At 43.5% G+C, this 20,248-nt stretch overlaps 1 protein-coding gene across 1 annotated transcript in view; it reads right to left on the reverse strand.

Moving 5' to 3' along the window:
• The window catches only part of epha8 (eph receptor A8), a 104,202-nt gene extending 90,404 nt beyond the window's left edge, over positions 1 to 13,798 (reverse strand). Inside the window, exon 1 of the mRNA XM_036950439.1 lies at positions 13,500 to 13,798. Coding sequence (XP_036806334.1) covers positions 13,500 to 13,590 — 91 coding nt within the window. The 5' untranslated portion in view covers positions 13,591 to 13,798. The remainder of the gene's footprint in view (positions 1 to 13,499) is intronic.
• Positions 13,799 to 20,248: the final 6,450 nt, after the last annotated feature.

Raw genomic sequence — 20,248 nt, forward strand, 5'->3', positions numbered from 1 at the left:
AAGCTGTCCAGGCCCTGAGGCAGCAAAGCAGCCCCAAACCATGATGCTCCCTCCACCATACTTTACAGTTGGGATGAGGTTTTGATGTTGGTGTGCTGTGCCGTTTTTCATCCACACATAGTGTTGTGTGTTCCTTCCAAACAACACATCTTTAGTTTCATCTGTCCACAGAATATGTTGCCAGTAACGCTGTGGAACATCCAGGTGCTCTTTTTGAACACTTCAGACGTGCAGCAATGGGTTTTTTTGGACAGCACTGGCTTCTTCCATGGTGTCCTCCTGTGAACACCCTTCTTGTTAAGTGTTTTATGTACCGTAGACTCGTCAACAGAGAGGTTTGCATGTTCCAGAGATTTCTGTAAGTCTTTAGCTGACACTCTAGGATTCTTCTTAACCTCATTAAGCATTCTGCGCTGTGCTCTTGCAGTCATCTCTGCAGGACAACCACTCCTAGGGAGAGTAGCAACAGTGCTGAACTTTCTCCATTTATAAACAATTTGTCTTACCTTGGACTGATGAACATCAAGGCTTTTAGAGATACTTTTTAGTAACCCTTTCCAGCTTTATGCAAGTCAACAATTCTTAATCTTAGGTCTTCTTAGATCTCATTTGTTCGAGACGTGGTTCACATCAGACAATGCTTCATGTGAATAGCAAACTCAAATGCTGTGAGTGTTTTTTATAGGGCAGGGCAGCTCTAACCAACATCTCCAATCTCATTGATTGACTCCTGACTCCAATTAGTTTTTGGAGAAGTCATTAGCCGAGAGGTTCACATACCTTTTGCAACCTACACTGTGAATGTTTAAATTATGTGTTCAATATAGACAAGAGAAATACAATAATTTGTGTGTTATTAGTTTAAGCAGTCTGTGTTTGTCTATTGTGGTGACTTAGATGAAGTTCAGATCAAATGTTATGACCAATTTATGCAGAAATTCAGGTAATTCCAAAGGGTTCACATACTTTTTCTTGTCACTGGAGTCTCCAGATCATTGTTGTTCTCCTTCACTCATATACATTACTCAATAGTTTCTCACAATAGTTTCTCAAACTGACAGTTTGCAGAAAGAGATACTTTATCGACAAACTGGTGGATTATGAATGACATCTGAAAGGTGGGATTTCAGTCAACATCGATACTTCCTGCCTGGCCAGGTGGGATTCACACTGACAACTTTACAACTCAATCAAAGTTATAGTGGTGGATTTTCATTTTTGTGTATTCTGCCTCCTAAACAACATAATGAATATAGAAACAGCCATTATACAGAGAATGTTGCTGCCACATGCTGTAATTAACAGTTATCTCAATACAGACTTCTTTCTTTACTTCTAAAACCACTATTTGTTATTATTGGTGGAAATGTGGAATGTTCACATCGGTATTCTGTCACACACATTTCAGAATTTCATGACATATTTAGTGTGCATCCCTCTCAGAATACACACTTCTCCAGATTTTCAGCTAGTTTATAGGCTTTCAACAATATAAGCTGACATGAATAAGCCAATGTGTAAAGCTCAGTTCACCGTCCACAGCCACATAGTCATGGTAGTCTGGCGGCTCATTTTGACATATTTACAAATCTCATTCTAATAATAATAATGTTTATTTTATATGGCGCTATTCATTACAAAGAGAATCTCAAAGACGATGTAAAAAGAAACAAAACAAATGTAGAGATCAGGAGTTGTTCATCAGGCACATCGTTCAAATCAAATCAAATCAAATTTTATTTGTCACATACACATGGTTAGCAGATGTTAATGCGAGTGTAGCGAAATGCTTGTGCTTCTAGTTCCGACAATGCAGTAATAACAAGTAATCTAACTAACAATTCCAAAAACTACTGTCTTGTACACAGTGTAAGGGGATAAAGAAAATGTACATAAGGATATATGAATGAGTGATGGTACAGAGCAGCATAGGCAAGATACAGTAGATGGTATCGGGTACAGTATGTACAAATGAGATGAGTATGTAAACAAAGTGGCATAGTATAGTATAAAGTGGCTAGTGATACATGTATTACATAAGGATACCGTCGATGATATAGAGTACAGTATATACGTATGCATATGAGATGAATAATGTAGGGTAAGTAACATTTATATAAGGTAGCATTGTTTAAAGTGGCTAGTGATATATTTACATCATTTCCCATCAATTCCCATTATTAAAGTGGCTGGAGTTGAGTCAGTGTCAGTGTGTTGGCAGCAGCCACTCAGTGTTAGTGGTGGCTGTTTAACAGTCTGATGGCCTTGAGATAGAAGCTGTTTTTCAGTCTCTCGGTCCCAGCTTTGATGCACCTGTACTGACCTCGCCTTCTGGATGATAGCGGGGTGAACAGGCAGTGGCTCGGGTGGTTGATGTCCTTGATGATCTTTATGGCCTTCCTGTGACATCGGGTGGTGTAGGTGTCCTGGAGGGCAGGTAGTTTGCCCCCGGTGATGCGTTGTGCAGACCTCACTACCCTCTGGAGAGCCTTACGGTTGAGGGCGGTGCAGTTGCCATACCAGGCGGTGATACAGCCCGCCAGGATGCTCTCGATTGTGCATCTGTAGAAGTTTGTGAGTGCTTTTGGTGACAAGCCGAATTTCTTCAGCCTCCTGAGGTTGAAGAGGCGCTGCTGCGCCTTCTTCACGATGCTGTCTGTGTGAGTGGACCAATTCAGTTTGTCTGTGATGTGTATGCCGAGGAACTTAAAACTTGCTACCCTCTCCACTACTGTTCCATCGATGTGGATAGGGGGGTGTTCCCTCTGCTGTTTCCTGAAGTCCACAATCATCTCCTTAGTTTTGTTGACGTTGAGTGTGAGGTTATTTTCCTGACACCACACTCCGAGGGCCCTCACCTCCTCCCTGTAGGCCGTCTCATCGTTGTTGGTAATCAAGCCTACCACTGTTGTGTCGTCCGCAAACTTGATGATTGAGTTGGAGGCGTGCGTGGCCACGCAGTCGTGGGTGAACAGGGAGTACAGAAGAGGGCTCAGAACGCACCCTTGTGGGGCCCCAGTGTTGAGGATCAGCGGGGAGGAGATGTTGTTGCCTACCCTCACCACCTGGGGGCGGCCCGTCAGGAAGTCCAGTACCCAGTTGCACAGGGCGGGGTCGAGACCCAGGGTCTCGAGCTTGATGACGAGCTTGGAGGGTACTATGGTGTTGAATGCCGAGCTGTAGTCGATGAACAGCATTCTCACATAGGTATTCCTCTTGTCCAGATGGGTTAGGGCAGTGTGCAGTGTGGTTGAGATTGCATCGTCTGTGGACCTATTTGGGCGGTAAGCAAATTGGAGTGGGTCTAGGGTGTCAGGTAGGGTGGAGGTGATATGGTCCTTGACTAGTCTCTCAAAGCACTTCATGATGACGGATGTGAGTGCTACGGGGCGGTAGTCGTTTAGCTCAGTTACCTTAGCTTTCTTGGGAACAGGAACAATGGTGGCCCTCTTGAAGCATGTGGGAACAGCAGACTGGTATAGGGATTGATTGAATATGTCCGTAAACACACCGGCCAGCTGGTCTGCGCATGCTCTGAGGGCGCGGCTGGGGATGCCGTCTGGGCCTGCAGCCTTGCGAGGGTTAACACGTTTAAATGTCTTACTCACCTCGGCTGCAGTGAAGGAGAGACCGCATGTTTTCGTTGCAGGCCGTGTCAGTGGCACTGTATTGTCCTCAAAGCAGGCAAAAAAGTTATTTAGTCTGCCTGGGAGCAAGACATCCTGGTCCGTGACTGGGCTGGATTTCTTCCTGTAGTCCGTGATTGACTGTAGACCCTGCCACATGCCTCTTGTGTCTGAGCCGTTGAATTGAGATTCTACTTTGTCTCTGTACTGGCGCTTAGCTTGTTTGATAGCCTTGCGGAGGGAATAGCTGCACTGTTTGTATTCGGTCATGTTACCAGACACCTTGCCCTGATTAAAAGCAGTGGTTCGCGCTTTCAGTTTCACACGAATGCTGCCATCAATCCACGGTTTCTGGTTAGGGAATGTTTTAATCGTTGCTATGGGAACGACATCTTCAACGCACGTTCTAATGAACTCGCACACCGAATCAGCGTATTCGTCAATGTTGTTATCTGACGCAATACGAAACATCTCCCAGTCCACGTGATGGAAGCAGTCTTGGAGTGTGGAGTCAGCTTGGTCGGACCAGCGTTGGACAGACCTCAGCGTGGGAGCCTCTTGTTTTAGTTTCTGTCTGTAGGCAGGGATCAACAAAATGGAGTCGTGGTCAGCTTTTCCGAAAGGGGGGCGTGGGCTCCTCCTCTGTCGGTAGGCTGATTAGTCCACTACTGAAGGGTAGCACCCACCTGGGTGATGCTTCAGCAGCTAATAGTGGAAAAAAGAGCAACACACCTTGGCAGTAGTCAGGAAATAGTCCCCCACGAGGTGAGCCTCTCTCAACCCCTCACACCTCAGACCACGTTGTTCATGGAACCAGGGCAGGTGGAAAAAAGTTGGGGGAAGCCAGTGCTGTATTGATACATCAATGAAATGATCTCCAATAACTACCTGGTCAAGCCAAACAAACTTGGCATTAGTACAGCAATTCCATGGGTCAAAACCATGTAAAGCAGGTCTCAATAGTGTGCAGCTATGCGGCTTTGCGGCTCTGAACTTTGTAGAATATCAGTAACAATACATTGCCTATGTCGTTAACATTATGTATCGTTTCCCCTGTCCTTCTGTAGAGTAGTGGACTGTAATAAACTCACTCATTGCCTAACTAGGTATATGGCCCATTCTCTGTGGGGGTTTTCATGTCCTGCAGTTTACCAGGCTGGAGGGGAAACTGCGCGCTTGCTTGCTGACAGACAGACAGACAGACAGACAGACAGACAGACAGACAGACAGACAGACAAACGTTGTAGGTGTTAAGGCAGACACACCTTAAACACAGACATGACGCGGATATTTTCATCTGATGTCAATGCTAAGTTTCCTACATCCCATTACATCCCATCCTGTCCTGACCACATTTAAATTCCAACCGTGGTACACCTACAGTAGGATTTACTAAATCATGCAATTATGTCAATGGGAGATTTGCAAGAAAATTGGGATCTCAAGTCAGGAATTTTCCAGGGCGTATACTGCTATTCAAAGGAAGAGAGAGATAAAGAGATGCATACAGATTCTACACTCATGTCGTAGTGGAATCCATTTCCCATTTCCTCTTCGCTTTCTCCTCCCCTCCCAACTGTTTCCTTGCCCCATGTCCTCATCTCTCTCTCTCTCTCTCTTTTTCTGTCATTCCTCTCTCTCTCACTAACACAGAAATACGCAACGACATTCTACAAACATGTAGTGATATTACTGCCTCTCAGGGGGAAGAAGGAATTTGATTTCAGATTTCACCATCTGCCTGCTTTTATAGAAATACACAAGTTAGTTGTCAGTAAAAGTCAAAATATGAACACACACATGCAAGTATGAACACACACACACGTATGCGTGCACGCAAGCACACAAACACACAGCCGCTACAGACTTTGATGGACACACTTATTATGGTGCCTGACTTCTCAGAAACGCACGCAGCATTTACTTCAGTGTGCACTGAAACACAGTAGGCCTGACGTGCACCTTTTAGGCCATGTGTAGATGATTGCTTCACTAGCATTCCCACAAGGAAACATTTGACAATATGCTGCCAGGCAAATACCATGTCAAACAATATTGCTGAATACAAACATTCATGCCTGTCAAAATAGCTGTACAAATTTAAATGAGCTGTCAGATAACAGTGTCAAATAACACTGTAACATGTCTGATGGTGCCTGTGTGGGCTATTGCAGGAGTCTGGAGACCATGGAACCAATTTAATCACAAACACGGGTAAAACACTGCCAAGTCTCAGTCTGCATCACGGTCGTGTCTGAGTTTTGATAACAAATTTACACCAGATGCTTTTAGAATGAAGGGTTCAGTATGTTCTGCAAATGAACTTGCGTCGATCACTCTCTTACCTGCAGAATGTCTGTTTTGTTTAAAAAATGGCTGCTAACATTGTTGATGTGTGTGTGTGTGTGTGTGTGTGTGTGTGTGTGTGTGTGTGTGTGTGTGTGTGTGTGTGTGTGTGTGTGTGTGTGCGTGTGTCTCGATGTGCACTGACCATATAAACCATTAGGAACACCTTCCTAATATTGCCCTCAGAACAGCCTCAGTTCATCGGGGCATGGACTCTACAAGGTGTCGAACGTTTTCCACAGGGATGCTGGCCCATGTTGACTCCAATGCTTCCCATATTTGTGTCAAGTTGGCTGGATGTCCTTTGGGTGGTGGACCCTTCTTGATACAGACAGGAAATTGTTGAGTGATAAAAACCCATTAGCGTTGCAGTCCTTGACACACTCAAACCGGTGTGCCTGGCATTTACTACCATACCCCGTTCAAAGGCACTTAAATAATTTGTCTTGCCCATTCACCCTCTGAAAGGCACACATACACAATTCATGTCTCAATTGTCTAAAGGCTTAAAAACCTTTCTTTAACCTGTATCCTCCCCCTCATCTACACTGAAGTGGATTTAACAGGTGAGCTCAATAAGGGATTATAGCTTTCACCTGGATTCACCTGGTCAGTCTGTCATGGAAAGAGCAGGAGTTCTTAATATTTTGTACACTCAATGTATATTCAGTCTTTGGGAGTGTGTGTGTGTGTGTGTGTGTGTGTGTGTGTGTGTGTGTGTGTGTGTGTGTGTGTGTGTGTGTGTGTGTGTGTGTGTGTGTGTGTGTGTGTGTGTGTGTGTGTGTGTGTGTGTGTGTGTGTGTGTGTGTGTGTGGAGGATTAGCAAATTGGAGTTGTGCTCCTCATCAGAAGCAGGTATACGCTTGATTGAGTGCTAACCGTCATCTCTGAGAGCTTTAAACTTCCTCACTACATTTCATTTTCTCCGTCTTACTTTCATTTCTAAGGTTATCTGCTTTCCCGTATACTTGTAATATTTGTCATTGCCCTTAAGCTAAACCCCAGCAAAAAGTTAAATTAATTTTTCCAAGCAATTGTCGTCTGAAACTCTCAGAACATCCAACATAAGTGTTTTAAAAGGAATCTGCTGTCTGGGGGACATCTCTTTAGATGAAATACTGTTTTTTAATTATCAAATTATAATTATCCCCTAAAAAAGATTTGGTGCCATTGTAAGATGTTTATCAGAAAATATTTTACAGAATTAATGTTAAACAATATTAATAAGTTGGATAATTGCAAAACCACGTTCTATATTTGATCTCCTCTCTTTGTATATTCATACATAACTGTGTGCATTGATGATACGTGGTTGATGATATACATACATAACTGTGTGCATTGATGATATGTGGTTTATGATATACATACATAACTGTGTGCATTGATGATACGTGGTTGATGATATACATACATAACTGTGTGCATTGATGATACGTGGTTTATGATATAACATAACCGTGTGCATTGATGATATGTGGTTTATGATATAACATAACTGTGTGCATTGATGATATGTGGTTTATGATATACATACATAACCGTGTGCATTGATGATACGTGGTTTATGATATACATACATAACTGTGTGCATTGATGATATGTGGTTTATGATATAACATAACCGTGTGCATTGATGATATGTGGTTTATGATATAACATAACCGTGTGCATTGATGATATGTGGTTTATGATATAACATAACCGTGTGCATTGATGATATGTGGTTTATGATATAACATAACCGTGTGCATTGATGATATGTGGTTTATGATATAACATAACCGTGTGCATTAATGATATGTGGTTGATGATATAACATAACCGTGTGCATTGATGATATGTGGTTTATGATATAACATAACCGTGTGCATTGATGATATGTGGTTTATGATATAACATAACCGTGTGCATTGATGATATGTGGTTTATGATATACATACATTTGGGTCAAACATTACCGACACTCTTAATAAAAATGAGCAAAAGTAGCTATATAAAATAACTAATTCAAAAACTGAGCTATATTGTATGTTAATAATATAATTTCCCAATAATGTTTTTGTACTAATACAATTTCTCAGAGAAAAAAATGTAAAAAGCAGGGGTCAAAATGATTGACACCACTGAAGATTCTTATGAATAAAGTAGTCAAAAGTGTAGTATTTGGTCCCATACTCCCAACACGCAATGCCTACATCAAGCGTGTGACTCTACAAACGTGTTGGATGCATTTGCAGTTCGTTTTGTTGTGCTTCAGATTATTTTGTGCCCAATAGAAATTAATGGAAAATATTGTATTGTGTCAATTTGGAGTCACTTTCATTGTAAATAAGAATATAATGTGTTTCTAAACATTTCTACATTAATGTGGATGCTACCATGGTTACATCCTGAATGAATTGTAAATAATGATGAGTGAGAAAATTACAGAGGGTCAAATATCATATCCCAATGCTAACCTCTCACCATTTCAATATCATGGGAGGTTAGCATGTCTAGGGGGTATGATAGATGACCCTCTGTAGCATTCTCACTCATGAATTCATTTCGCTCCCCACTGTATATAAATCAATCCATTGTCAACTGTAGGCCAAATTAACATCGTCATAACTATCTATGTAACATTTCACAAAATTACATAGATATTTATTTGTAACCCTTATTTAACTAGGCAAGTGTTTTAACTATTTGACAGTATGGTTTGTAGTTACACAGAATTACATTGAGATGCATACAATTATTATAAAAAAACATGATCATGACCATAAGATTATTCACATTATATTCATAATCTAGCAATTAGTTAATACAATGTAATCAGAATTACATGAACCCACTGCATCGCAGCGCTAGCTGTGCCACCAGAGACCCTGGGTTCCGGCCCAGGCTCTGTCGCAACCGGCCGCGACCGGGAGGTCCGTTGGGCGTTGCACAATTGGCCTAGCGTCGTCCGGGTTAGGGAGGGTTTGGCCGGTAGGGATATCCTTGTCTCATCGCGCACCAGCGACTCCTGTGGCGGGCCGGGCGCAGTGCACGCTAACCAAGGTTGCCAGGTGCACGGTGTTTCCTCCGACACATTGGTGCGGCTGGCTTCCGGGTTGGATGTGCTGTGTTAAGAAGCAGTGCAGCTTGGTTGGGTTGTGTATCGGAGGACACATGGCTTTCGACCTTCGTCTCTCCCGAGCCCGTACGGGAGTTGTAGCGATGAGACAAGATAGTAATTACTAACAATTGGATAACATGAAATTGGGGAGAAAAAGGGGGTAAAATGTTTACAAAAAAAATGTATTATTTTTATTTTTAAGAATTACATGAGCATGTATTCCATAACAGGACATTTTCTGATGAATAAATTAAATGTTCATATGTATAATACATTCTATATAGTAATATTCCATCTCAAAGAACAAGTTGAATATTTCAAATTAGGATATCTGTTGAAATTAACCATAATTGAGAACAGTAAAGTAATTGAACAAGTTATGACTTGAATAATAATGTGAATGTAGATGAGAAACACTAATTATGGATCTGACTCAGAGTGGTACTTATATAGACTGGAACTGATTCAGACTGGAACTGATTCAGACTGGAACTGATTCAGACTGGAACTGATTCAGAGTGGATCTGACTCTGAGTGGTACTTATATAGACTGGAACTGATTCAGACTGGAACTGATTCAGACTGGAACTGATTCAGACTGGAACTGATTCAGACTGGAACTGATTCAGAGTGGATCTGACTCTGAGTGGTACTTATATAGACTGGAACTGATTCAGACTGGAACTGATTCAGACTGGAACTGATTCAGACTGGAACTGATTCAGACTGGAACTGATTCAGACTGGAACTGATTCAGAGTGGATCTGACTCTGAGTGGTACTTATATAGACTGGAACTGATTCAGACTGGAACTGATTCAGACTGGAACTGATTCAGACTGGAACTGATGTAGAGTGGAACTGATTCAGAGTGGAACTGATTCAGAGTGGTACTTATTCAGAGTTGTACTTATTCAGAGTGGAACTGATTCAGAGTGGAACTGATTCAGAGTGGTACTGATTCAGAGTGGAACTGATTCAGAGTGGAACGGATTCAGAGTGGTACTGATTCAGAGGGGCTCATCATTGGAACGTTTAAATGAACTTCGAACAAATACAGAAAACAACAATTGTGAGTTATTTGGATGTTGATCAACAAAATAAAATGTATTTAAAATAGAACATTTGACAGAAACATTATGAAAGGCCTCTTTTTCCAGGCAATTAGGGGTTCCATGATCCATGTTAATCTACCTTAGATATATAAATAAACTATTTTTCCTAAAACCACATTTACAATGAAAACTTGTTTAAATTAAATGAAATATGCTAATTCTGTAACCCCCTATTCTCTTTTTGTATATCCTGTTGCAATGTACAGTAGTACAGTATTATAAGGAGGTGGCGTGCTGTGTGTGATTGAGCAGGCCAATGCCCTGCAGCCAGCCTCCACTAGTGTGATTGGGGTCACGGGGGTTGCGTGATCAGCAGGTGAGTATTCAGACTAGATCACAAACACTGCATCTCCAACTGAAAGCAGGAACTTGAAACTAGTAGTGGAACAATGAGTGGTTATAGTCTATGTACTGTATATGGTATCATTTAAGTGGAGGAACAGATATACACATATGTCTGTTGTGTTTTTGTAATCATTGCTAGCTTCTAGACAGGGATATGGATGGAAAGAGAAGGGGGGCTCCTACTTTGTTGTCTCAACATCTTCTCTCTCTTTCTATCCTCACAGCCTATCACTGACCTTAGAGCTCTCCTCTCTCTTTCTATCCACACAGCATATCACTGACCTTAGAGCCCTCCTCTCTCTTTCTATCCTCACAGCCTATCACTGACCTTAGAGTTCTCCTCTCTCTTTCTATTCACATAGCCTATCACTGACCTTAGAGCTCTCCTCTCTCTTTCTATCCTCACAGCCTATCACTGACCTTAGAGCCCTCCTCTCTCTTTCTATCCACACAGCCTATCACTGACCTTGGAGCCCTCCTCTCTCTTTCTATCCTCACAGCTTATCACTGACCTTAGCGCCCTCCTCTCTCTTTCTATCCACACAGCCTATCACTGACCTTGGAGCCCTCCTCTCTCTTTCTATCCTCACAGCCTATCACTGACCTTAGAGCCCTCCGCTCTCTTTCTATCCACACAGCCTATCACTGACCTTAAGAGCCCTCCTCTCTCTTTCTATCCACACAGCCTATCACTGACCTTAGAGCCCTCCTCTCTCTTTCTATCCTCACAGCCTATCACTGACCTTGGAGCCCTCCTCTCTCTTTCTATCCACACAGCCTATCACTGACCTTAAGAGACCTCCTCTCTCTTTCTATCCACACAGCCTATCACTGACCTTAGAGCCCTCTGCTCTCTTTCTATCCACACACCCTATCACTGACCTTAGAGCCCTCCGCTCTCTTTCTATCCACACAGCCTATCACTGACCTTGGAGCCCTCCTCTCTCTTTCTATCCTCACAGCTTATCACTGACCTTAGCGCCCTCCGCTCTCTTTCTATCCACACAGCCTATCACTGACCTTAAGAGCCCTCCTCTCTCTTTCTATCCACACAGCCTATCACTGACCTTAGAGCCCTCCTCTCTCTTTCTATCCTCACAGCCTATCACTGACCTTGGAGCCCTCCTCTCTCTTTCTATCCACACAGCCTATCACTGACCTTAAGAGACCTCCTCTCTCTTTCTATCCACACAGCCTATCACTGACCTTAGAGCCCTCTGCTCTCTTTCTATCCACACACCCTATCACTGACCTTAGAGCCCTCCGCTCTCTTTCTATCCACACAGCCTATCACTGACCTTAAGAGCCCTCCTCTCTCTTTCTATCCACACAGCCTATCACTGACCTTAAAAGCCCTCCTCTCTCTTTCTATTCACATAGCCTATCACTGACCTTAAAAGCCCTCCTCTCTCTTTCTATCCACACAGCCTATCACTGACCTTAGAGCTCTCCTCTCTCCTTCTCTCTCTGTCCTTTCTTCACTGCGCTAAACTGAGGATAAACTGCCATCCTTCCTTTCCCCTGTCATCCCTCTCTCTTCTGTGCTTTCTCTCTGTTCTGAGATAAATACTGAAATCTCTCCACCATCCTCTCTCCCTCTCTCTCTCCATCACTCTTTCCTGGGCAGTGTTAAGCTGATGCTGCCAGCGGGGCAAGAGCTCTGACAGTCACGCCAAGACCTGCTCTGAGTCTCAGGAGACAAGACGCATGACAAGAACAGACCCTTCCTGTCACACACACACGCACGCACACGCAGACACACACACATACAAGCATGCACGCGCGGACGTGCGCACACACACACACACACACACACACACACACACACACACACACACATACTAGGTCAAACACGCACGCTCACACCCATGCACACAGGGGACACAGAGGATGAGCGAAACAAGTTTAACAAGTGAAAACAAACAGATGCTGCCACGAGATTGTAGGACGGAGGACAAGAAGAAGGACAAAAACAAACCCTGATATTTCTCACACGGTTATGGATGGAATTGTTTTTCCTAGCATCTGTTGTTGTCTTGGGACACCGTCAGAAACACAGTGATTCAGCTCATAGTTTTATCATGAATAGATTTCCAACTAAAGGAAAACTGTCCTTCAGTCCTGCAGACTGTCAAACAAAAGGAATTCCTGATTCCTCTCAGGTGATTTGGTCATCATCATGGTCTATTCTACTGAGGACTCTAGACTACGGATTTGAGGCATGATTATTGTAATCTACTGCATGTTGTCCCTGTGTCATTTAGAGCACAACAATCAATGTCTCGGTAATCTTCTATCCCTGGCCTACTGCCCATTGCTGATTGGTTTACATGCTTTTTCCAAGAAAACGTTTTGTTGAGGAAATATTGTACTTAGATGGCATGCGACGCACATATCCAATCTCTCTCATGCAGATACTCACTCATACACCAGCTCATGCATAACCAAGCAATATGAGCAATCTCTGCATGTGCGCAAACACGCACATAGACTCAACAGCACACACACACCGAGCATCCCCATAAGGTATTGCCTTCAGGGGAAACTTTCATCAGTTTGCCAGGATGAACTTTCTAACAGATAGGAAGTTCAGATAGGGCTTGACGGCATGTTTGTGTGTTTGTGTGTGTGTGTGTGTGTGTGTGGGGGGGGGGGGGGGGTGTGTGTGTGTGTGTGTGTGTGTGTGTGTGTGTGTGTGTGTGTGTGTGTGTGTGTGTGCTTCAGGTAGTCTTGCTTTCATACTTCAGCTCAGCTCCACATGTGATAAGTTAATCCTGGCTGAAGGCATGAGACACAAATAATTCACGCCTGTCCACACGAATGAATGTGTGTGTGAGTGCCAGTGTGTATACACGTGATTCCCCTGCTGCCCCCCTCTCATTTTCGTACACAAGCACAGGCACGCACGCAGGCACAGACACACATACAGACACACACACAGACACACACACACCTGCTTTACCTTCATTGTTATTGTTGTTTCCGGCGTTGCCCAGTACTTGTAGTGGTATAGTCCATAGAAGCAGTGCTACGAGCCCTGGGTCTAAAGCCATGGTGCTCTCTCTCTCACACACACATACACACTACCGATCTCCCGCTCTTCCTCTTCCTCACTCCCTCTCTCTTACTCTCCTTCTCCGCCTCTTGCTGCCTCTCTCTGTGTCCCAGTGTTGAAGCGGAGCCTGAGCCAGCGCTGAGAGAGAGTGTGTGTGTGAGGGGCTGAGAGCTCATTGGGCTAGAGTTAGAGACTGCCTCTGTGCTTCTCAGCCTCTCTGTCTGCTCTCACACATACATACACACTCACCAGGCAGTGGGAGGGAGGGAACAGGCTGTCACTAAAACGTCATTAACCAATTAGAGCACAGGATTCGGCAGGTCCACTAAAGAAACACTCACACGATACCTCACCTTTACCCATCTCACTTCAGAGCCTCTCTCTCTCTCTGACACTCCCGCTGTGTCTCTCTTTCTTTTTCTCTCTCCCGCACGCACTTTTGACCATCTTTTACTCTCTGCCTCTGAATCTCAATCTCTCCTCTTTCCCTCCCAGCTATGTCGCCTTCCCGTCTTGGGCTTGCTTGCTCTCCCTCAACTACACCTCTCTCCTCTCTCTGACATCTCTCTTTTTTTCCATTTTCTCCTACAAATTCTTTTTTTTTAAATGCACGGAAGTAATTATCATTATATTTGTACATACAAATGTGTTGCTCTATTGTATATCAAGAAAACTCCACAACATAGAACATATTCCTTAAGCATTTCTTATTTTGGAAAAAGGTTGCCAATTAATATTAAAGGCCCAGTTTAGTCAAAAATGTGATTTTTCTGTGTTTTATATATATTTCCACACTATGAGGTTGGAATAGTACTGTGAATTGGGAAAATTAGGATAATGCCTTTTTAGTGTAAGAGCTGTTTGAAATGACTGGCTGAAATTTCTGTCTGTTTTGGTGGATGGAGTTCTAGCCATCCATTGTGATCACAATGCTGTAAATGAGTTAAGAAAGACAGGTCCAAATCTCTCTGCCAATAACAGCTAGTTTTCAGTTTTCCTCTCACTACTCAGATCACTCCCAGACAGTGCTAGCAAAATTCTTGCTTGAGAAATTGCCATTTGTTAAAAAGCTATTTTTTTAAAATATATTTTTTACAATTTCAATTGAAAACAATCACAGTAAGGTATTTAATTGTTACCAATAAATGATTTGATTATTGAGGTAAAAACAGCTGCATTGGACCTTTAACAGAAATCACAATTCACCACGCAGTATTTCTTTCAACTCTTTGTTTAAGTTGAGACAGTGGAATATAGTAAAATGCTCAACTGAAGGTCATCGATAATCAGTGGTGTGCCTACCAGCTCTCACAGTCTCACGGCAGAATTTGACTTTCATCCATGTTTCTCAAATGTGAAATTTCAAGGTGTTTAAGGCAAGGGTTAAGGTTAGGTATTAACTCTGAATGGTGTAGGTAAGGGTTAAGGTTAGGTATTAACTCTGAATGGTGTAGGTAAGGGTTAAGGTTAGGTATTAACTGTGAATGGTGTAGGTAAGGGTTAAGGTTAGGTATTAACTGTGAATGGTGTAGGTAAGGGTTAAGGTTAGGTATTAACTCTGAATGGTGTAGGTAAGGGTTAAGGTTAGGTATTAACTCTGAATGGTGTAGGTAAGGGTTAAGGTTAGGTATTAACTCTGAATGGTGTAGGTAAGGGTTAAGGTTAGGTATTAACTCTGAATGGTGTAGGTAAGGGTTAAGGTTAGGTATTAACTCTGAATGGTGTAGGTAAGGGTTAAGGTTAGGTATTAACTCTGAATGGTGTAGGTAAGGGTTAAGGTTAGGTATTAACTCTGAATGGTGTATGTAAGGGTTAAGGTTAGGTATTAACTGTGAATGGTGTAGGTAAGGGTTAAGGTTAGGTATTAACTGTGAATGGTGTAGGTAAGGGTTAAGGTTAGGTATTAACTCTGAATGGTGTAGGTAAGGGTTAAGGTTAGGTATTAACTCTGAATGGTGTAGGTAAGGGTTAAGGTTAGGTATTAACTGTGAATGGTTAAGGTAAGGGTTAAGGTTAGGTATTAACTCTGAATGGTGTAGGTAAGGGTTAAGGTTAGGTATTAACTGTGAATGGTTAAGGTAAGGGTTAAGGTTAGGTATTAACTCTGAATGGTGTAGGTAAGGGTTAAGGTTAGGTATTAACTCTGAATGGTGTAGGTAAGGGTTAAGGTCAGGTATTAACTGTTAATGGTTAAGGTAAGGGTTAAGGTTAGGTATTAACTGTGAATTGTTAAGGTAATGGTTAAGGTTTGGGATAGGCCTAAAACCAAAATATCAAAACCAACTTTCAATCGCTGGATTCAAACTTGCAACCTGAGGCAGGTGTTTACGGCCAACCACCATCCCAGTCCACAACACTGACACCTACATTGTGGTAACAGCGCTCAATATTGCCCCTAGTAGCCGGTTTCCACATCATCTCCCGGTGTCCTCAGACATGGATGGACGTGGAATACTGACGTGTATCCCGGGTGACCTGTCTGGGTGTGTAGGCTTGTTGTTGCTTCCTACAGCTTAATCCTAAATGTTCCCTATGGCACATATCTGATTCAGATAGTCAGACGTTCTGGTGGGAGTGTGTGGGAGTGTTAGATTCAAGGACAATGATCAGATATTGATCCCTCTGACAAAGGGAAACTTGGCAATGACATTATCACTGAAGGTTCACAAAGGAGTAAAACAGAGAGATAGGTGTGTGTGTGTGTGTGTGTGTGTGTGTGTGTGTGTGTGTGTGTGTGTGTGTGTGTGTGTGTGTGTGTGTGTGTGTGTGTGTGTGTGTGTGTGTGTGTGTGTGTGTGTGTGTGGGTGTGTGTGTGTGTGTGGGTGTGTGTGGGTGTGTGTGTGTGTATGCATCTGATTGCAGACTGAGTATTGTGTTTGCCCTGTAGCTAAAGGGTGACTGGATCAAGGGTTTTGGCTCCCCATCAATCACAGCATAACTTTTTGAGGACACTGCTCTGGGTGAAAGCGATGTAGCCTTTGTTTTAACCACCGCAATGAAGTGTCACCAACTTGTGTGTGCGTGCGTGTGTGCGTGTGTGCGTGCGTGCAGCTGGCCTTGTGAACGGGGAGACTGAGCAGGAGTAAGGGGGAGGGAAGGATGGAGGAGATGAGTGTCACAGCCAAATGCTGGCAGTGGTTGTGCCTGCCAAACGCTTCCCCTGGCAAAGGGACACAGGGGGGGGTTGTGTGAGGCTACAAAGGTTCCCGCTCATCGTGTGCAGTGTGCCTACGTGCAGCATCCTGTTCTCTTGTACAAATATAAACACACACACACACAACCGTAGCTGTGCTGTGTGTGTTTGTTCTTTGTTCCTCTGCCACTAGGCTGCACTGTTATCAGTCTGCTTCTCTCCTAACTGTTACTGTACATATCCATCTAACTGCCACAACAGGAAGACAGTAGACTACTTCTCACGGAAGACAGCTCCCCTGGAGGATGGTTAGTCAATCTCACCTCAATCTGATCTTCAAACCTCTTCTTCATCTCTTCTCCAACCTTTCTTAATTTCACCTCAATCCCAGTCAAATACAATGCTCACTGTATTCACTGTGTCAACTAAGCTTATACCGTTCCCGCTTTCAGACCACAGTCAGTGTATTTTGACTGTTTCTGCTTGTCTTGTGTGAGACATACACAGATATTTGACACGTGATACACAATGGCTATTCTTAATAATCCATCCCATAGCACCAATGTCTCATTTGTCTGCCATAGAGAGTTTAGTACAGTATACTTCCATATATACCAGGATGAAGGCATTAAAACCATGAGAGTCCCGTTTGTTATCAGTGCGGGAATGTCTAGGAGTGTGAGTGCTGTCAGATATAATCTGTGTGAGTGCATCTGCAGGCACAGTGAGGTGAAGACTTTTGGAGGATGGCCTGGTGTCAAGAAGGGCAGCAAAGAAGCCACTTCTCTCCAGGATAAACATCAGGGACAGACTGATATTCGGCAAAAGGTACAGGGATTGGACTGCCGAGGACTGGGGGTAAAGTAATTTTCTCTGATGAATCCCCTTTCCGATTGTTTGGGGCATCTGGAAAAAAGCTTGCCCGGAGAAGACAAGGTGAGCGCTACCATCAGCCCTGTGTCATGCCAACAGTAAAGCATCCTGAGACCATTCATGTGTGGGTTTGCTTCTCAGCCAAGGGAGTGGGCTCACTCACAATTTTGCCTAAGAACACAGCCATGAATAAAGAATGGTACCAACACATCCTTCGAGAGCAACTTCTCCCAACCATCCAGGAACAGTTTGGTGACGAACAATGCCTTTTTCTGCATGATGGAGCACCTTGCCATAAGGCAAAAGTGATAACTAAGTGGCTCGGGGAACAAAACATCGATATTTTGGGTCTATGGCCAGGAAACTCCCCAGACCTTAATCCCATTGAGAACTTGTGGTCAATCCTCAAGAGGCGGGTGGACAAACAAAAACCCACAAATTCTGACAAACTCCAAGCATTAATTATGCAAGAATGGGCTGCCATCAGTCAGGATGTGGCCCAGAAGTTAATTGGCAGCATGCCAGGGCAGAGGTCTTGAAAAAGAAGGGTCAACACTGCAAATATTGACTCTTTGCATCAACTTCATGTAATTGTCAATAAAAGCCTTTGACACTTATGAAATGCTTGTAATTATACTTCAGTATTCCATAGTAACATCTGAGAAAAATATCTAAAGACACTGAAGGCAGCAGACTTTGTGAAAATTAATATTTGTGTCATTCTCAAAACCACGACTGTACACAGGGAAATGCACTGTACAATAATTTCATGAGGGAGACTACACAGGGAAGTGAGAAAGAGGACGGTGGAAGAATTTATGTGTGAAGGGGGTGGGGAATACATAAGAGTGTGTGTGTATGTGTGTGTGGACTCAAGCCACACTGTGTGACGGGCATCTATATAAGTGCACCTGCGCTCACCTGGGGTGGTCGGTGGACAGCAGCTAGCATGATAACCTTGAAAGTGTGTGTGTGTGTGTGTGTGTGTGTGTGTGTGTGTGTGTGTGTGTGTGTGTGTGTGTGTGTGTGTGTGTGTGTGTGTGTGTGTGTGTGTAGGGGGGCAGATGGTAGGGGGTAGTTTGTAGTGGTGTGTCGCTGTGCTTGCTGATGTGTGTTGGCTCCATATAACCAGTGACAAATTTGTTTAGAGCACTCTATGCCGATGGTTCAAATCAATTATTTCAATACAATTGCCATGGTGTAACATCCTACCCAGGGGTTAAGGTTAGTTGTTTCCCCTTTGACTGCACTACTGACACTTCCTTGACCTTTTCTGATAAATATGCCATTCATAGGGATAGAAATGGTTTTGGAGCTATCAAACACTTTCCACTCCTCTCCTTTCCTTCTCCCACTACTCCTGTCCCATTCATCTCCCCACCCTCCCACCTCTCCTCCCCCCTCTTACCCCCCCCCCCCTCCCCCCGTAATCTCCGCAGGAGTCATTTTAAGCTGCTTACCCCTCCGCCGCTCTCATGTCAGGTACTGCCATCCCTCTCACCTCTCATCCGTCCCTCCTCTGATCCTTAAATACGGGGTCAGTGACACACTTATCAGGTAGCTCCAGCTTCAACATAGAGCTAGACCAAAGGTGGGGTGTACTACACAGCCAGTGACACACTCTTAGAGACACTCACACTCTATGAGGAACTCTCAGTGACACAGACACCATGATATACACAGTCTCAGTGACACAGACACCATGATATACACAGTCTCAGTGACACAGACACCATGATATACACAGTCTCAGTGACACAGACACCATGAGATACACAGTCTCAGTGACACAGACACCATGATATACACAGTCTCAGTGACACAGATACCATGATATACACAGTCTCAGTGACACAGACACCATGAGATACACAGTCTCAGTGACACAGACACCATGAGATACACAGTCTCAGTGACACAGATACCATGATATACACAGTCTCAGTGACACAGATACCATGATATACACAGTCTCAGTGACACAGATACCATGAGATACACAGTCTCAGTGACACAGATACCATGATATACACAGTCTCAGTGACACAGACACCATGATATACACAGTCTCAGTGACACAGACACCATGATATACAAAGTCTCAGTGACACAGATACCATGATATACACAGTCTCAGTGACACAGACACCATGATATACACAGTCTCAGTGACACAGACACCATGATATACACAGCCTCAGTGACACAGATACCATGATATACACAGTCTCAGTGACACAGACACCATGATATACACAGTCTCAGTGACACAGATACCATGATATACACAGTCTCAGTGACACAGACACCATGATATACACAGTCTCAGTGACACAGATACCATGATATACACAGTCTCAGTGACACAGACACCATGATATACACAGTCTCAGTGACACAGACACCATGATATACACAGTCTCAGTGACACAGACACCATGAGATACAAAGAGATGCAGGTGTGCCACTGCAAAGATAAACAGAGACAATTGATTGTTTCTGATCATGTCAATGTGATCAGTGTGTCAAACTGCATCATGTCTGTTCACTGGGTAACCGTAATCCAAATGGCGACATTTGCACACGACATTTGCGTGTGCAGTCAGTCCCATGTAGGGCTCTAAATCAGCATTTTACATAGCACTGGTGC

The sequence above is a fragment of the Oncorhynchus mykiss genome, chromosome 17 (genome assembly GCF_013265735.2).
Source record: "Oncorhynchus mykiss isolate Arlee chromosome 17, USDA_OmykA_1.1, whole genome shotgun sequence".
NCBI classification, from domain to species: Eukaryota; Metazoa; Chordata; class Actinopteri; order Salmoniformes; family Salmonidae; genus Oncorhynchus; species Oncorhynchus mykiss.